Source organism: Choloepus didactylus, chromosome 3 (assembly GCF_015220235.1).
Source record: "Choloepus didactylus isolate mChoDid1 chromosome 3, mChoDid1.pri, whole genome shotgun sequence".
In the NCBI taxonomy this organism is placed as follows: Eukaryota; Metazoa; Chordata; class Mammalia; order Pilosa; family Megalonychidae; genus Choloepus; species Choloepus didactylus.
In genome coordinates, this window is record NC_051309.1 from 58,165,972 (window position 1) to 58,182,167 (window position 16,196).

General features: G+C 36.9%; 1 protein-coding gene across 1 annotated transcript in view; it reads right to left on the bottom strand.

Moving 5' to 3' along the window:
• The window catches only part of PPAT (phosphoribosyl pyrophosphate amidotransferase), a 32,743-nt gene extending 16,685 nt beyond the window's left edge, over nucleotides 1-16,058 (bottom strand). The window contains exon 1 of the mRNA XM_037829865.1: nucleotides 15,792-16,058. Coding sequence (XP_037685793.1) covers nucleotides 15,792-15,919 — 128 coding nt within the window. The 5' untranslated portion in view covers nucleotides 15,920-16,058. The remainder of the gene's footprint in view (nucleotides 1-15,791) is intronic.
• Between the last annotated feature and the right edge of the window lie 138 nt (nucleotides 16,059-16,196).

Genomic DNA, 16,196 nt, shown 5'->3' on the forward strand with positions numbered 1-16,196 from the left:
CTGATAAAAGCATACAACAACAACTAGAGGGGACAGTGAGAAATAAAAGAATATTTGAACAGATTGCTGCTAAGCTTCAGAAATTTGGAATAGAGAGAGACTGGAAGCAGTGCAGAACAAAGTACAAAAACCTAAAACATGAATACAAGATTGTAAGAACAGCTCAAGACTTAGGCATGATTAAGAGTATGAAATTTTTTACTGAGTTGGATGCTATTCTGGGACACAATAAAAAAGAAAAATTGCAAGAAGAGAAATTCCAAGATGGAGATCAAGCCACAAAATGTGCCAATGTAAAAACTGAAGAGGACCAGACAGGTAGGAAGACAAAGAAAAACTTCTTAAATGCCATACTGCTGAATTAATTATGAAACAGATTTAATGTATATTTGATCTCCAGAAGAGTACAAAGTTATAGAAAAGGAGAATATGAAACTGGATTTCCTGTATAAATTTAAAAATAGATCAATTTTAATAAAGCACACATGCAATCCAGGCGGCAGAAGTTAAAGCAAATTTTCACACCAATTGTGGTAAAACTGTGTGAACAGAAAGAAGGTATTGAAGAAGTTAGAAAAATACAAAATTTGTGAGATTGTCTTAGAAGTGGTAAATTCTTCTGGGAAAATGACTGAAGTACAATACATATACACAAAGTTAAGACTATGAAATAAACGAAGAATTCTAGACCAGGAGTCAGGAAATCCAAGTTCTAACTCAGTGTCTGTGGAATCTTAAACCAAGCAAGTGTCTCCTCTAGACCTGACTCTGTAAAATGGAAGGAATGGGCAAGATGGTCTTGAAGACCTCAACCACCCATGTTACTAGATTTTAGTATCTGGGCTAAACGATGACTATGAGTATATGTGTCTTAAGTGGGAGAGAGGAGGAAAGGGAGGGGATGATGGAGAGATAGGATTGGAAAATGGTGGTGAGAAGTCCAAAAATATTTCACTGATGGACAAGAGAAGAAACTGCAAGCCAGAGAGCTCTCTCTCTGTCCCACTAAAATGAAATGTATGATGACTATAAAGTAGCTCAACAACAGTGGCATGATTATATTCATTCAGTAATTGCTGGAAATGCATAAGATATCTCAATCAGTAATACATCAGAAGAGCTACTACTTAAAGACTTATTATATAAACCATGTATCTGTAGTAACCATAAGACAAAAAAGATGTTTAAGTGTGGGGAATCTAAATTATAGAAAAGCAAACAACCACAGTATTTAGTATCAAGTTTACTCTAAAAGAGAAAAAAATACATTAAAGAGTTTAAAACACAATTCTGAAAGTGATTAAAAACAAACCACTGTATCTCCCATTATGTCCATACAGTCCTTGCTGGAGATGCAGCTGAAGATGACTCAGTCAGTAGTATATCAGAAGACCCAAGAGGTACAGATACAAAACAAAGTCCTGACACAGGTAAAACAATACTCTTTGTTGTGTGTGTGTGTGATGTTACATTAAGAAAATTAGAGATTCTGGGAGTGGGGCCCAACAATCTGTTTTTAAGAAACCCTCCAGATAATTCTGACACATGATCAAGTTTGAGACCACTGCACTTACAGTATTGGATACTAAGGGGAGAGGGGCAGGGGTTGAATCACCAAGCCCCTAAGCAGAAGCCTAGCTGTCAAAAAGGCCTTGCGCATACAGTCTTTCAGGTCAAAACTTTCATACAACCTTGGAAAATGTAAAAGACGACTGTTGATTACACAAACTAGGTAATCAAATTCCCAACACTCTTTGGCAAACGTCTTTCTGTGATTTAGTAGATATGAGAGAGTAAAAGCTCAGGGGACAAAGAAAAGCTGGTATAACACTGACAAGTGAAAACTGACACAAACTAAGGAGACTAGGTAGCTAGGGACATGCTGCTTGCTTACAGAGGTATGAGAAGGGTAAACAAAGCTCAGGGCTCCTTAGGTTTCTGAGGGTATCATGGCAATGACCCTTGTCACTAACAGTTAAAATCAGATTAGTACACTGTTTAATAAAACACAGATTTTAACTTGTTCATGCTCTGGAAAGCTCACTTCGGTAGAATATCTCAAGGTAAGTTTTCATATGTAAAAAGAAAAGACTAAGTCAGATGTCTATTGATTTAGCTTTTTTTTAAATTGTTGTACATTTATGTTAATTTGAAATTCATTTTGAAAATTTGAAACGAAGATTTATAATCACTTTAAAATTGTTATTTGAAACTTTCACATGATAATAAACTCAAAGACATAAACCCACAAGGGATACCAGTAGCTAAATACATATGGAAAAAATTTCAGTAGGCAAGGATTTTAGGTACTCCTGTAATGTATACCTATTAATGCAAAAATCTGCCCCTCTTTATTTAAGAGATTGTAGTGTTGAAGTATAAAGTTACAGATATTCATCTTCAGAAGAAAAAAAAAAAAAATCAAACCCAATGGTCTTTGGAAAAAAGTGATGGATATGTTCATGCAAAAATAGGTTACCTCAGTTTTATTACATATGTGTTACTGATGAAATATCTTAACTGGAGTTACTATTGTTCCATATTGTGACCTTTGACACCTGGTCATAAAACTGATTTCCCCAAAATCAGTTTTCTTTTCTTTCTCATCCTAAATGTATGATATAAGCTTCTTTTCCTTATTTCAAACAAAAATACAGGTCTATTCTCTGGATCTGGATAAGTTCCAAAATTAGAATTCCTGACTATTAATTTTTTTATGAAGTTTTACTGAGATATATTCACATACCAGATAATCATCCAAAATATAGTTGTGCATTCATCACCACAATCAATATCTGAACATTTTCATTACTCAAAAAACTTAAGAAAAAAAATAAAAATAATAAAGAACACCCAATACATTCCATACTCCTTATCCCTCCTATTATTTATTTATTTATTATGTCTTTATTTTCTTACTCATCTGTCCATACACTGGATAAAGGGAGTTTCAGTCACAAGGTTTTCACAATTACACAGTCACACTGTAAAAGGTATATAGTCATACAATCATTGTCAAGAATCAAGGCTACTGGATTACTGTTCAACAGTTTCAGGTATTTTCTTCTAGCTATTCTAATACCCTAAAAACCAAAAAGGGATATCTATATAGTGCATAAGAATAACCTCCAGATTTGAAATCCATTGATTATTTGAAATCTCTCAGCCACTGGAAGTTTATTTTGTTTCATTTCTCTCTCCCTTTTAGTCCAAGAAGGCTTTTTCAATCCCATGATGCCAGAGGCAGGCTCATCCCCAGGAGTCATGTCCCATATTGTCAGGGAAATTTACATTCCTGGGAGTCATGTCCCATGTAGGGGGGAGGGCAGTAAGTTTACCTGCAGAGTTGGCTTAGAGAGAGAGGCCACATCTGAACAACAAAAGAGGTTCTCTGGGGGGGCAGGGGTGACTCTTAGGCATAATTTTAAGTAGTTAGGTTCTCCTTTGCAGGAGTAAAGTTTCATAAGGGCAAGTCCCAAGATTGAGGGCTTGGCCTATTAAATTGATAGTCCCCAATGCTTGTGAGAATATCAGGAATTTCCTAGGTAGGCAAAGTTTAATATTTCCACATTTTCCCCAGACACTCAAGGGGGGTTTGCAAATACTTTATTCTCTGCTCGAATACCTCTGGGATGTATCACAGCATCACATTAACCTATACAAACCTATAAGATCTCACCCTCTATTCAAGGTTTCATGTAATTATGGTGTTCGAATAAACTGACAATACAAGTTAAATTGGATGGTGTGCTAGATAATATAAATTTTGTACCAAATAAACCCTCTGCCTTTTGTCTCATACAGAAGTTGAAGTTTTAAATAAATCCTGACTACAATTTTCATCTAGTAGGTTGTAAAGTGGGTTCAGGCACCTATATTTCTACAGATGATCCTCAAGTGCAGCTGGAGTTGATGTCTAAGCTGTCATATTTAGAAAATAAGGCCAGCCTGGGGTTGAGAGGATTATATAAGCTCCATTTGATTCCCTTCATGGGAGAAAAATTAGTTAAATCTAATAAATTATTTAAACACTGGCTAATGCAACATAAAAGTAGTCGCTGGAAAGAATCACACAACTCTCAGGCTACTCCTATTAAATTCGTGAAAAGAAATGGCCCATAAAAATGGAATAAGTACTGCTCTGAGATAAAAATACATTTATTTGATTTTTCTCCCTGGTTTGAGGAATAGGCAAGAGAGAATAAAAGGAATGAAGAAGTTACCAGAGGACAAAGGGCTCTGTTTTCTTAAAGGGAAATGTGTTTGACAATCTTATCATCTACTTGTCTCCAATATTAGTTGCCATATATGAGAGGAAATACATCAATATCCTAGTATTCCTGTAATTCACTATTTTCTAATATAGGACAGTCATAATCTGATCTATTTTGGCTGGGAGGGGTGGAGACAGAAGTTATATAACAGTAGTAAAACATATCACATTAGAGGTCACTCTGATCTTCAGTCTCAAAATCACAAGTGAAAGACCATATTATTCTCATAAAAATATTCTTAAAACTTTCTATTTTCCTTTCATCTGTAGTAGGGCACATTGCCAAAATAAAAATGTTAACTATTCCCATAAGTTAACAAAAATTAGCAATAAGATGCCCAGTAGGGCCATTAGAGTATCTAATGTTATTATCTCAGAATGTATGCCAAAAATCTTATTTTCTCCAATTCATTATTTCTTTCAAAAGAACAAAAAGTAGAAATAATTTTCTTTAAACATGGAGTACTTAAACACTTTTGTATGCTTTGCATGCAAAATGGATAATCTTAGCAGAGAAATTATTGTTAATGCATAAGAAAACGTGAAACAATATTGCTGAGAACTTAACTTGTTAATTATTAAGGTGTGATTTTTTTAGGTCTTAATGTTGATATTTTAGTAAGCTTTTAAGAAGCAAAATGCTCTTCTTTCCTTAGAGGATCCTAAATTTAGGGATCTTCCCCTGCACCACCCCACCCCCATCCCCACCCCCTGCCATATGGCATCTTAATACCTAATCTCTACAAACATTCCTATTTCCCAGAAGTAGGACATGTGCCTGAGCCTAAAACTGATAGTTGTAGTCGCTTAAGTAACTGGAAATGAGTACTCCAGTGTGGGCCAAGTTAAAAGGTGTAAAATATCAAGTGTCATCTGCTGTACATAGCAAACAAATAAACAAAAACATACATACCACATTGTGACATTTTACACATGTTAAATTAGTAAGGTCCTATTCTATTAATTAGTCACTGCCCCTTTCAGATTCTTCCTCACCTAGTTTCCAGAGATGGATTACTAATGTTTTTTGAGGCACAAAATGCAAACCCAATATCCAAATGTATAATATATTTACAGGTGCAGTACAGTTCATATTCCCTAGTTGTTTTCTTTAATTCAATTTTATTGAGATTATTCATATACCATACGATCATCCAAAGTGTACAATCGTTAACTGTACCATTATATAGTTGTGCATTCATCACCACAATTAATTTTTTTTCAATTTTAGAACATTTTCATTACTCCAGAAAACAAACAAACAAATAAAAAAGAAAACTCAAATCCTCCCATACCCCTAACCTGCCCCCTCTATTACTGACTCATAGTATTGGCATAGTACATTTGTTATGGCTAATTAAAGAATGTTAAAATATTACTAACTATAGTACAGAGTTTGCAATAGGTACATTTTTTCCCTATATACCCCTCTATTGTTAACTTCTAGTTACAGTGTCATACATTTGTTCTAGTTCATGAAAGAAATTTCTAATATTTGTACAGTTAATCATGGACATTGTCCACCACAAGATTCACTGTGTTGTACATTCCCATGTTTTAACCTCCAACTTTCCTTCTGGTGACATATGTGACTCTAAACTTCCCCTTTCCACAACATGCACACACCATTCAGCACTATTAGTTATTCTCACAATAACGTGCAACCATCACCTCGGTCCATTTCCAAATGCTTAAGTTCAACCTAGTTAAACATTCTGCTCATAATAAGAAAGTACTCACTATTCTTTAGCCTCATTCTATATCCTGCTAACCTAAATTTCATGTCTATGGGTTTATATATTATAATTAGTTCATATCAGTGAGATTATACAATATTTGTCCTTTTGCATCTGACTTATTTCACTCAATATAATGTACTCCACTTTCATCCATCAACCCTTTTTTTAAAGACGGTTTTGTTCACGCACCATACATTCCATCCTAAGTAAAGAAAAGATGGTTTCCTGTATAATGATGTAATTATGCATTCACCACTACCACCACTATCTATATAAGGACATTTCCATTTCCTCCACAAAGAAAGAGGAAGAGTCAAAAAAGGTGGAGAGACAGAAAAGAAAAAGAAAGGGAAAAAAACATAGCTAAAAAGCAATAAAAGAAAAGATAAAATTAAAATAAAGTATAATAAAAGAGTCAGACAACATCACCAATGACAAGAATCCCATACCGCTCCCATATATCTCCCTCTTATAGGCATTTAGCTTTGGTATATTGCCTTTGTCACACTAAAGGAAGCATAATACAATGTTCCTGTCAACCACAGACTCTAGTCTGCACTGAGTGCAACACTCCCCCAATACCACCCCATTTTCAACATCCTGCAAGGTCAACATTCATCTGTTCACCCTCATGTAAAAACATATTTGTACATTTTATCACAATCGTTGACCACTCTAGGCTACAGAGTCCCAGTTACACAGTCCCAGTCTCTATCTTCCTTCCTTCTCTCCGGTGTCCCACATGCCCCTAACCTTCCTCTTTCAACCATACTCACAGTCATTTTGTTCAGTGTACTTACACTGCTGTTGCTACCATCACCAAAATTGTGCTCCAAACTTCTCACTCATGTCTTTTCCTATCTGTTTGTAGTGCTCCCTTTAGTATTTCCTGCAGAGCAGGTATCTTGTTCACAAACTCGCTCATTGCCTGTCAGAGAATATTTTAAACTCTCCTTCATATTTGAAGGACAGTCTTGCCAGGTATAGAATTCTTAGTTGACCACTTCCTTCTTGCCTCCATGGTTTCTACTGAGAAATCTGCACATAGTCTTATCAAGCTTCCCTGGTATGCGATAGATCACTTTTCTCTTGCTGCTTTCAGGATTCTCTCTTTGTCTTTGACGTTTCATAATCTAAATATTAAGTGTCTTAGCCTAGGTCTATGCAGATCTATTCCATTTGGGGTACATTGTGCTTCTTGGATCTGTAATTTTATGTCTTTCATAAGAGATGGGAAATTTTCAGTGATTATTTCCTCCATTATTGCTTCTGCCCCTTTTCCCTTCTTTTCTCCTTGGGACACCCCGGACATGTACATTCATGCACTTCATGTTGTCATCAATTCCCTGAAACATTGCTTATATTTTTCTATTCTTTTCCCTATTTGTTCTTTTGTGTGTAAGCTTTCAGGTGTCTTGTTCTCCAGTTCCTGAGTGTTTTCTTCTGCCTCTTGAAATCCGCTGTTGTATATCTCCATTGCGTTTTTCATCTCTTGTGTTGTGCCTTTCATTTCCATAGGTTCTACCAGCTGTTTTTTCAAACTTTCGAGTTCTTCCTTATGTTTGTCCAATGTTTTCTTTATATCCTTCAACTCTTTTGCCATATCTTCCCTAAACTCGTTGAACTGATTTAGCATTATTTGTTTCAATTCCTGTATCTCAGTTGAAGTATAAGTTTGTTCCTTTGACTGGACCATATCTTTCGTTTTTCCTAGTGTGATTTGTAGTTTTCTGTTGTCTAGGCATCTGGTTTCCTTGATTACCCCAATTCGATTTTCCCAGACCAGAATGGGGTTATATTCTGGGTCAAGTTTTCCTGAGGGTGTGTCTTTGAAGATTGACAGACTTTTCTGTGAAGCCTCTAGCCACTGTGCTTTTCCTAACCTGCCCAGCAGGTGGTGCCTGTCAGCATATCACTCCTGACTGGTATAAGGAGGTGTGGCCCTTTTAGTTCTCAGCTTGGGTTGTTTCCATTTTGGCTGTTTACCCCCAGGCCCCGAGGTCTGAGTTCTGAAGGGAGAGCCAGCACTTGAGCTGAGTCCCACCTCCCTCCTCTTAGGGAAGACATAAGCCCTAAGGAGTTATCTTCTGCACTTGAATTACTCCTTTGTCTCTCTGACTCTGTTAACTCCACCCCTGCCTGGGTCAGAGTGTTGAGAACTGAAAATGCCTGAGGCTTTCTCCACTGAGCTACTCAGAGTGAGAGAGAAAAAAAGGGGAAAGAAAGCCAGTCCCTGTCCCCCAATTTCACCTGTCAGCCAGAGATAGTACCTGGTCTTCTGTGCTCCCTTTCTTGAGACACAGGCTTTTTCCAGTATTCTAAGCATAGCTGTCTCCAAAAGCTTCTGTATTTTTTTATCATCAGCCCCACCGCCTCTCCACTGGGAGTGACCTCAGGGTACTTTGCTGCTCGTTAGGGGTTTGTCTGTGTTTGTAGCTTGTATTCAGCAGTCCACATTTGTTAATTAAAACCCCAGTTGAAGCTAGATTGAGCTATATTTGCTTGTTCCCAGCAGGGACTGCTGCTTTCTCCCACAGTGAAGTTTTGCAGCTCAGCCTGCCATGGGGGGAGAGGGGTCCTGGCATGGTCCAGCAGTTTTTAGTTTCAGCTTTTATGCTGCAATCTCAGCCATTCCACCCATTCCAGGCTGGTGTATGATGTGTGGACAGTAACAGTTGTCCCCCAGCAGTTGTTCCAGACTATTTACTAGTTGTTCCTGGCTATTTACTAGTTGCTCTAGAGGACTAACTAAATTCCACACCTCTCTATGCTGCCTCCCTACTTGTTTTATAACTGCTCACAGGTCTCACTGCATTAACCTCTACCCTTGAACTACTTTCACTTTATCTCTTTTCTATTCAACCCCCTGCAACTTTTTTTTAATTGAGTTATAATTCATATACAATAAAATTCAGCATTTTATAGTACACAATTCAGTGTGGCTTTTTTTTTTTAAGCATATTCGCAATGTTGTGCAGCCATGACCAATGTCATAACATTTTCATCACCCCATAAAAAAATTCCATATCTGTTAGCAATCTCTGGCAATCCTCATCTGCTCATCTACTTTCTATCTCTATGCAGTTGTCTATTCTTGACATTTCACATAAAAGAACTATACAATATGTAGCCTGGCTTCTTTCACTTCGATTAATGTTTTCAAGGTACATAGTATAGCTTATATCAGTACTTCATTCCTTTTTATGGCTGAATAAAATTCCATTGCATGGATACACACTATTTACCTACTCAACAGTTGATAGCCATTGTGTTGTTTCTACTTTTTGGATAGTATGAATAGTGCTGCTATGCACATTCATGCACAATTGTTTATGTGACCACATTTTCCATTTTCTTGAGTATATACCTAGGAGCCAAGTTGCTGCATTATATGGTAACTACATTTGTCTGACGATGTACAAAGCTGATCCACAGTGACTATACCATTTTACATTCCCACCAACATCTTTTAAAAATTATATTCAACAAGAGTGACTTAGGTAAACATGTTTTCAAATTTCCTTGGTGTCTGAAAAGGTATTCAGAATTGAATCTGTATTAGAATTTGAGGTGAGAGAAACTCATTGTTAGAAAGCATTGCTGAATACACCCTTCTCATCATTTGGCAAGCCAACTTATTTCCCCTCCTAGCTTTGACTGTTGTCTTCAGAAGGTATACCAAAATAGTACCTTTTTCTTCCTCTTATGATCTTTTATATCAAAGGGACTATGAATCTAAGTTTTCCCAGATATATAAAGAATCTTTACTTTTCATCAACTGTCCATGTTAAGTTCCGTTATGCTAGCATATTTGTTTTCTTGCACTAACGAGATACCTTATTAGGTAGTCCTACGTGGTTCCAGAGTACTACCTGTTATTTGAAGTCTTGATGTTGCTAGAAGCTAAACTTCATTCCAGTTTCACTGCATAAACATGTCCTTGATAAGTTCTGGGACTGTTCTTACGTAACTCTCCAACATAATTATTATAGCACATGGTAACAGGCCCCCTAACCACCTTTTGTATCACTGGTCTATCAAAACAAAGCATTTTCTAGTTTTACAATAATCGTTAAAATCAACTGCACTGAAATTGAGTTGTTTCAAAATTGCCAGATACATAGAATGGTTTAGGAAAGTGTAGTTGGGATAAAAGCTACTATAGCATTGCTAAAATTCCATAACTCCAACATAAGAATAAGAGAGAGAACTTTCCCCAAGTCACAAACAACTGACCGTTAACATCCTATACATAAAATGATATAGTACATCAGAATAAATTCATGTTATATTTACCAAGCTAAGTACACTCACTTTCTTAAAAAGTTTATCACCAGTCCAGTTGTCTCAATTCCCCTGGTCAAATTCTTCTGGATATATAATAGACTATGAAATTTGCTAAGACCACTAAATCTTACAGTCTTTTATTTCTTTATATGCAATGTAGTAAGGATAACTCTTGTTTACAATAAGGATGAAATGAGAAAACATGTAAAAATTCTTTCTAAAGCATTAAACTGTAACAATGAAAGATGTTATGAATTGGGTCTAAAAGTGCTTACAGTACAGCTCACTGCCTTGTGACTTTTAAGGCAGAAAACTTCCAAGATTCTGAAGAAAGTTCGACTCCTATAAGGTCATTTTAAAACCTTTTTTGAGATGGCAAGTGTTTTTTACTTCAATATAGTTTTGATGCTGGAATCCAATCCTACTAGCTTTACAGCACAATCTTCAACTGCAAAAGTATATTAGAATTTTGTATTCAACAAATTTAAATTGCTCTTCTGCTTGTTTTCTGGCAGAGGAATATACAATAATTCTGCCTCACAAGCTGTGTGTGGCCCCTAAGCACCATCAAGTACCACTTGGTCAGGTACAGGGTCTAAATTGTTGAATTACGTTAATTACGTAATTAAAACAATTACGTTGTTGAATTGACTATTTGAAGTCGAATTTACCAGTTTAAGTAGTTAGAGGGAAGATCTCTACTGTGAATTGTCCAAAATGCTTCCTTATTATACTTGAGTTGGTAGAGGGAAGTGGTAGAAGATGGAAAACGTCTACTCTTACTTCTTACTAAAAGAAATCACTAAACACTAAGACTCTTCATATTGATAAATATCCAGTGAAGATCATCTATCACTAAAAAGCTAAATCATTCACAGTAATATTGGCAAGCAGCATGCCTTATAATTTTTTTAAAATTTTGTTGGACTATGGATGCATGAAAATTTTTTGACCCTCATATTGAAATTATTATTGTTAATTCTCAGTGCTTTATGCCAATCAGGTGTCTTAAACAAACAATATTCCAAATATAAGACTTATCAATAAGTTTGAATAACTGTAAATCATGTTTAGAGGATGCTAAAAACCATTTATGAATCATAACAGTGAGTGACCCAGAGAATGGAAAACACTGGTGTGACAATGAGGTCAGAGAGCTGATACACATATGGTCTGATGAAAAAATTAGGCAAATGCCTGAAGGGGCCACAAGATACAAAGAAATATTTGAGGAAATTGCCAGAAGATTAATGCAGTTTGGAATAGACAAAGACTGGAAACAATGTTGTATCAAATATAAAAATTTTAACTACGAATACAGAGTTTTACAAAAGAAAAATGTCAACACGCGAAGAAAAATGAGATCTTATGAAGTTAGCTACATCTCAGAACTGCCAAATGGAAACATGGTAACCTCAGAATTGGCTTTTTTTTTCCTACTGTTTCTTCTTTGTATTTTAACTTAGCAAGGAAAAAAACTGCAAAAATAAAATCCTAACACTATTATATGTTCAAATGACTCAAAATTAGCAAAATATATACTTCAATTAAATCAAGAGTTTCAATTTCTTTCCAATCCTGATACCAAAAGTTATTCCTTTATTCCTTATTCTTCAAGTCATTCATCCGTCCAATTGCTTAAATGTTCTTACTTTAGTATACGTGAATGCTTGAAAACTAATGTATTTCAAATGATGTCATATAATGGTTCTTTTCTTATGTTTTTTCTTTGTTCTAAGAATTATTTGATGGTCATACCAAAAAACCAGGAACTCTGAGCATCAAGAGAAAAGCACATGAAGATGGTAAGAGCCTAAGAATTGCCAAGTTTTTCCATGTTGAGAAAAGGTTTTGTAACTGTTTCTGATAAGAGATGCTTACTCCTGTCCTTGACAAATGAGACTAAACACATTGCTTATGAAATGTGTGAGAGTAGACAATCCTGAGAAATTGTTTATCTCATAGCTCATTAAGAATGAAACTAAAGAGTTAATGGAAACTTTCCCAGAGTCAGAAATAAATTTCTGCACAACTATGCATTTATCATGAGCCTTTAAATTATACTTTACAGTAACTACCATCAGAAGAGTGGGATATAAAAGGGAGAAACCCAAAAACTAAGAAGCACAGACTTTTGGTTTTCTCCAAAGGCAGTTAGTAATTGAGCATAATATTTTAGTAAGTCTACAGATAAACTAAACTCCTTAGTCAACCTAATTATATGAGCTATAATTACAAATTGACCTATCACAGATAACAGAAGAGGTAACAAAATGTAACTCAGCCTATAGAAGAGAAAAAATGCAATAGAGAAGAAAAAGCACTGAATTAAGAATCAGGAAACTTGGGTTCTAGTCTTTCTGTACCCTAATTAAGACAGCAAATCACTACCTCTCTGGATAATCAAATTTTAGCATTTTACAGATATGACTCAACACAATGTAAAGTACTCAACGAACTTTCCCAAAGTGAGCACACCCATGTAACCACCACACAAATCAATTACAAGGTAACAAAAGAAATGGAATAACAATTCTTTAAAAATCAATAACTGGAACAATTAGCAAGGGCAGTTTTAAAATAAAGGAAGATATCCCCAGCCTTAATTTGACACTCAAAAGCAAGTTCTCTAAGAACCTACTCCTGTGTTCTCTAATATACTAAATGAAGATAACTGGAAACTAATTCTATTGAGGTTTTATCTGAGTGTATGTGTCTCTTTCTCACAAATGCCTTTCTAATGATGATGTTATATACTCCTTTTGCAGAACCAGTGTCAGTCTCTCGTAAGAAAATGGCTCCTGAGATCACTGCAAATCAGTTTCCTCAAAGTGTAACAGAACCAAAAGATTCTACAGGAAGTTTCTACAGACAGGAGACCCAGTACACGACCCAACTCTATCAGGTAAATCTCATAAATTTTAACTTAGAAGACATATGAAAATGTTCATCAGTTGCAGGGTTCAATTCCTATCGTAGAGAAGTGATTCAGTCACTGATGGGAAGGGCATTCTCATATCCTAAGTAACCAAGGAAAAGTGAACTAGCCGATTGATGGGATAAATCTGTAAAATTGTGTAATTTTTTTAATGGAATCTTCAAATATGCCTAGGTCATTCTAGTCTCTGTAAAATGTGACTGAGGCTTAAAGATGAAACTGTCTGATCTACAAGAGGGTGTCTGGTTCAAAACTCTGCAAACCATTGAACTGATGTTTTCAGCACCAAAAAAAGCATTTGGTGATTATATGAATCTGGATGCACACACACACACACACACACACACACACACACACAGAGCTTACAGCTAAGAGGACAACTAGTTAGTTTAACATTAAAAATGTAAAACTAAAATTCCCAGTGACAGAAAGTAGAGCTATCGAATAAATAGCTACTAAAAAGAAATATTTCTGAATGAATCCATCTGTATGAAGTATCCTAGTACATGTACCTAGTAATTATCACTCCATTGGTATTTTATATGAAATATTTAATATTACAACTTTCAGGAACTCTGCTATCCCTGAGACTAAAATTCTTTATATTGGATCATGCATAAAACAAAGATACAAATACAGTGCAAAATGATAGAAATCCCACCTTCTAATTTCCATGTTTTAGGAAGATAATGTATTCATAGACCAATTCCTTCATAACAAAAACAATCATACTTCGTTGTTTTAAGACTAACCATTGAGCTAATGGGGGTGAGGGTGTGGAAATAGGCTTTTCTGCAGCAACAAACCACCACTTCTTAAAGTATACAGAGTATACAACTACTGTATATTAAGCTACGATAACCTGTTTAGGCTTCCAGTTTTGACACTCCTTGATTCAATGTCATATAAAGACATTAGTTCTTAATCTTTCTCTGGTCCCTGCCAACAGGTTTCAAACAGCCAATTATATCTTATAGACATTGACCCATTCAAAATCATGAACTGTGTAGGATCATTGGCGAACAACCAGTCCTCTCTGTGTAGCTTAATGATTCCATGACTGTATAATGGTAATCTTAAGAAGCTAATGTGTTTTTTTGACACTGTTGTTGAGATATCACAGGGTGAATTTACAACACCATAGTTTCTAAACTATGAGCAGCTTAAGAGAATCCTTTCAGCATTGCTCTACTGCCATATAATCACATTATTATTGCCCTTATCCTGTATTATCTAATCTCAATTTTAAAACCCATCATAACCTACATCCCAAGTATTTTCCTAAACTGAGTATAGAATTCCAATTAGTGGCAACAGCTAACTTAAAAAAAAAAAGAAAAAAAAAACTCATCTTTTACTGCAGGCACAGGTTTAAAGGGGAGTAAAGACTGGGGATGAAAAGAACTTTCTGAGTAATTTTAGCTAAAAAGTAAAAATCGCTTAGAAGAGAAAAAAGAGATACAAGGTGAGTTCATATATTTCCCACAGACCAGGCAACTCTAAAGATCTCTACTTTGTACAACACTCCTGCCCCCATGACAGAATATCCAGAACAACTTTTCTTAAGAATGTTACTATTGAAATTGCTAACTACTCGTGACTATCACATAAATGGATTATATTTAATACCCTCAAGATTAAATCTCTGTAATGGTCCATCCAGTTATCCAAGATTAGAGTTAATCAAGTTAAAAATGTTTCTGAATTTTTCTCAACTGTTAGTAAAAAAAAAAATACAGAAAACGTGAAACTCAGATTCAAGTCTCTGAAAACAGCAAAAAGACTACTTCTAATTTAAGATAGGTGAGGGAAAGCTAATCATTTGGAATGCTTTTATACACGCCGTACCCTATTGCTGGTAAGTGTTACTCAAGTTCCTCAACTGTTGTAGAAGTTGCTACTGTATTTTCTTATGGAAACTTTTTAATGCTTTTTTTGGATGTCAAACCTAGGTCTATATTTTTCACCGCAGTAATTCAACGGAATTGTTTATATCAGCTTATAGTTACGTCACGTGTAAGTGCAAAGTGTTTTGTTGTTTTTTTTTTTAAACACAAAGGGGCCTCCAAATTTCTCGAAGTCAACATTCAAGGTCTGTTCCTCCCTCCCACCTCCTTTTTATAGAAAAAAGCTATTTTTTAGGCATCTTGTTGACCTGGACCAGCCGTCATGCCATCCAAGCGCTGGGAGATTCGAACCCGCAAGTTGCCGGGAATGAGCTGGTCGCGGCTAGCCCAAGCAAACCGAAGCCTCAGAAACTGACTAGGTTGCTGACGGATGCACAGACAGGAGGTCGGGAAGGCCCGAACCGCTAAAGAGTATCAGGGGGTGGGAAGCAGGGAAATTAAGTCCAGGGAGGCAAGGTGGCCTTCGCGCACGCCTGGCAACTAAGTGGATGCCACCGACAGGTACCAGTTTCCCCGCCCTCAGGCGCGCGCGGGTCGCCGAGCCGCGGCCGGGCAGCGGGAAGAGGCTTGAGCAGCTGTAGAAAGCACGCATGCCGCCACCCCCACCCCTCATCCGTTCGGCCTCGAACTCCCATTCGGTTGCTCACCGGTGCTGCAGCCCCACGAGTCCCAGGGTGATCACATGCGGCACATCTAGCTGTGAGGGCCACTCTCCCGAAGCGATGCACCCGAACACGCCACATTCCTCTCGGATCCCCGACTCCTCCAGTTCCATATCAAGCACGTGCCGCCGAGGCCCAGGTTCAAGCGCCAACCAGCAGCCCCCCCGGCCCCTGTGATCCCGACAGCAGCTTCTTTCCCAGAGATTCGACCCTCACTACTGCGGCGGCGCGTGCTTTCCTTGACTAAGCCTGACTAGCTCGCCAACCTCCCGCCTCCTGTCCCGCCCTCCCTGCCCAGGCCCACCAATGAGCGGAGGCGCAGGGGGAGGCTCCCGGGCCTAGGGGTGAACTAACGGATTCTGTGGGGTGGAGCTAGTCCTCCACAGGAAA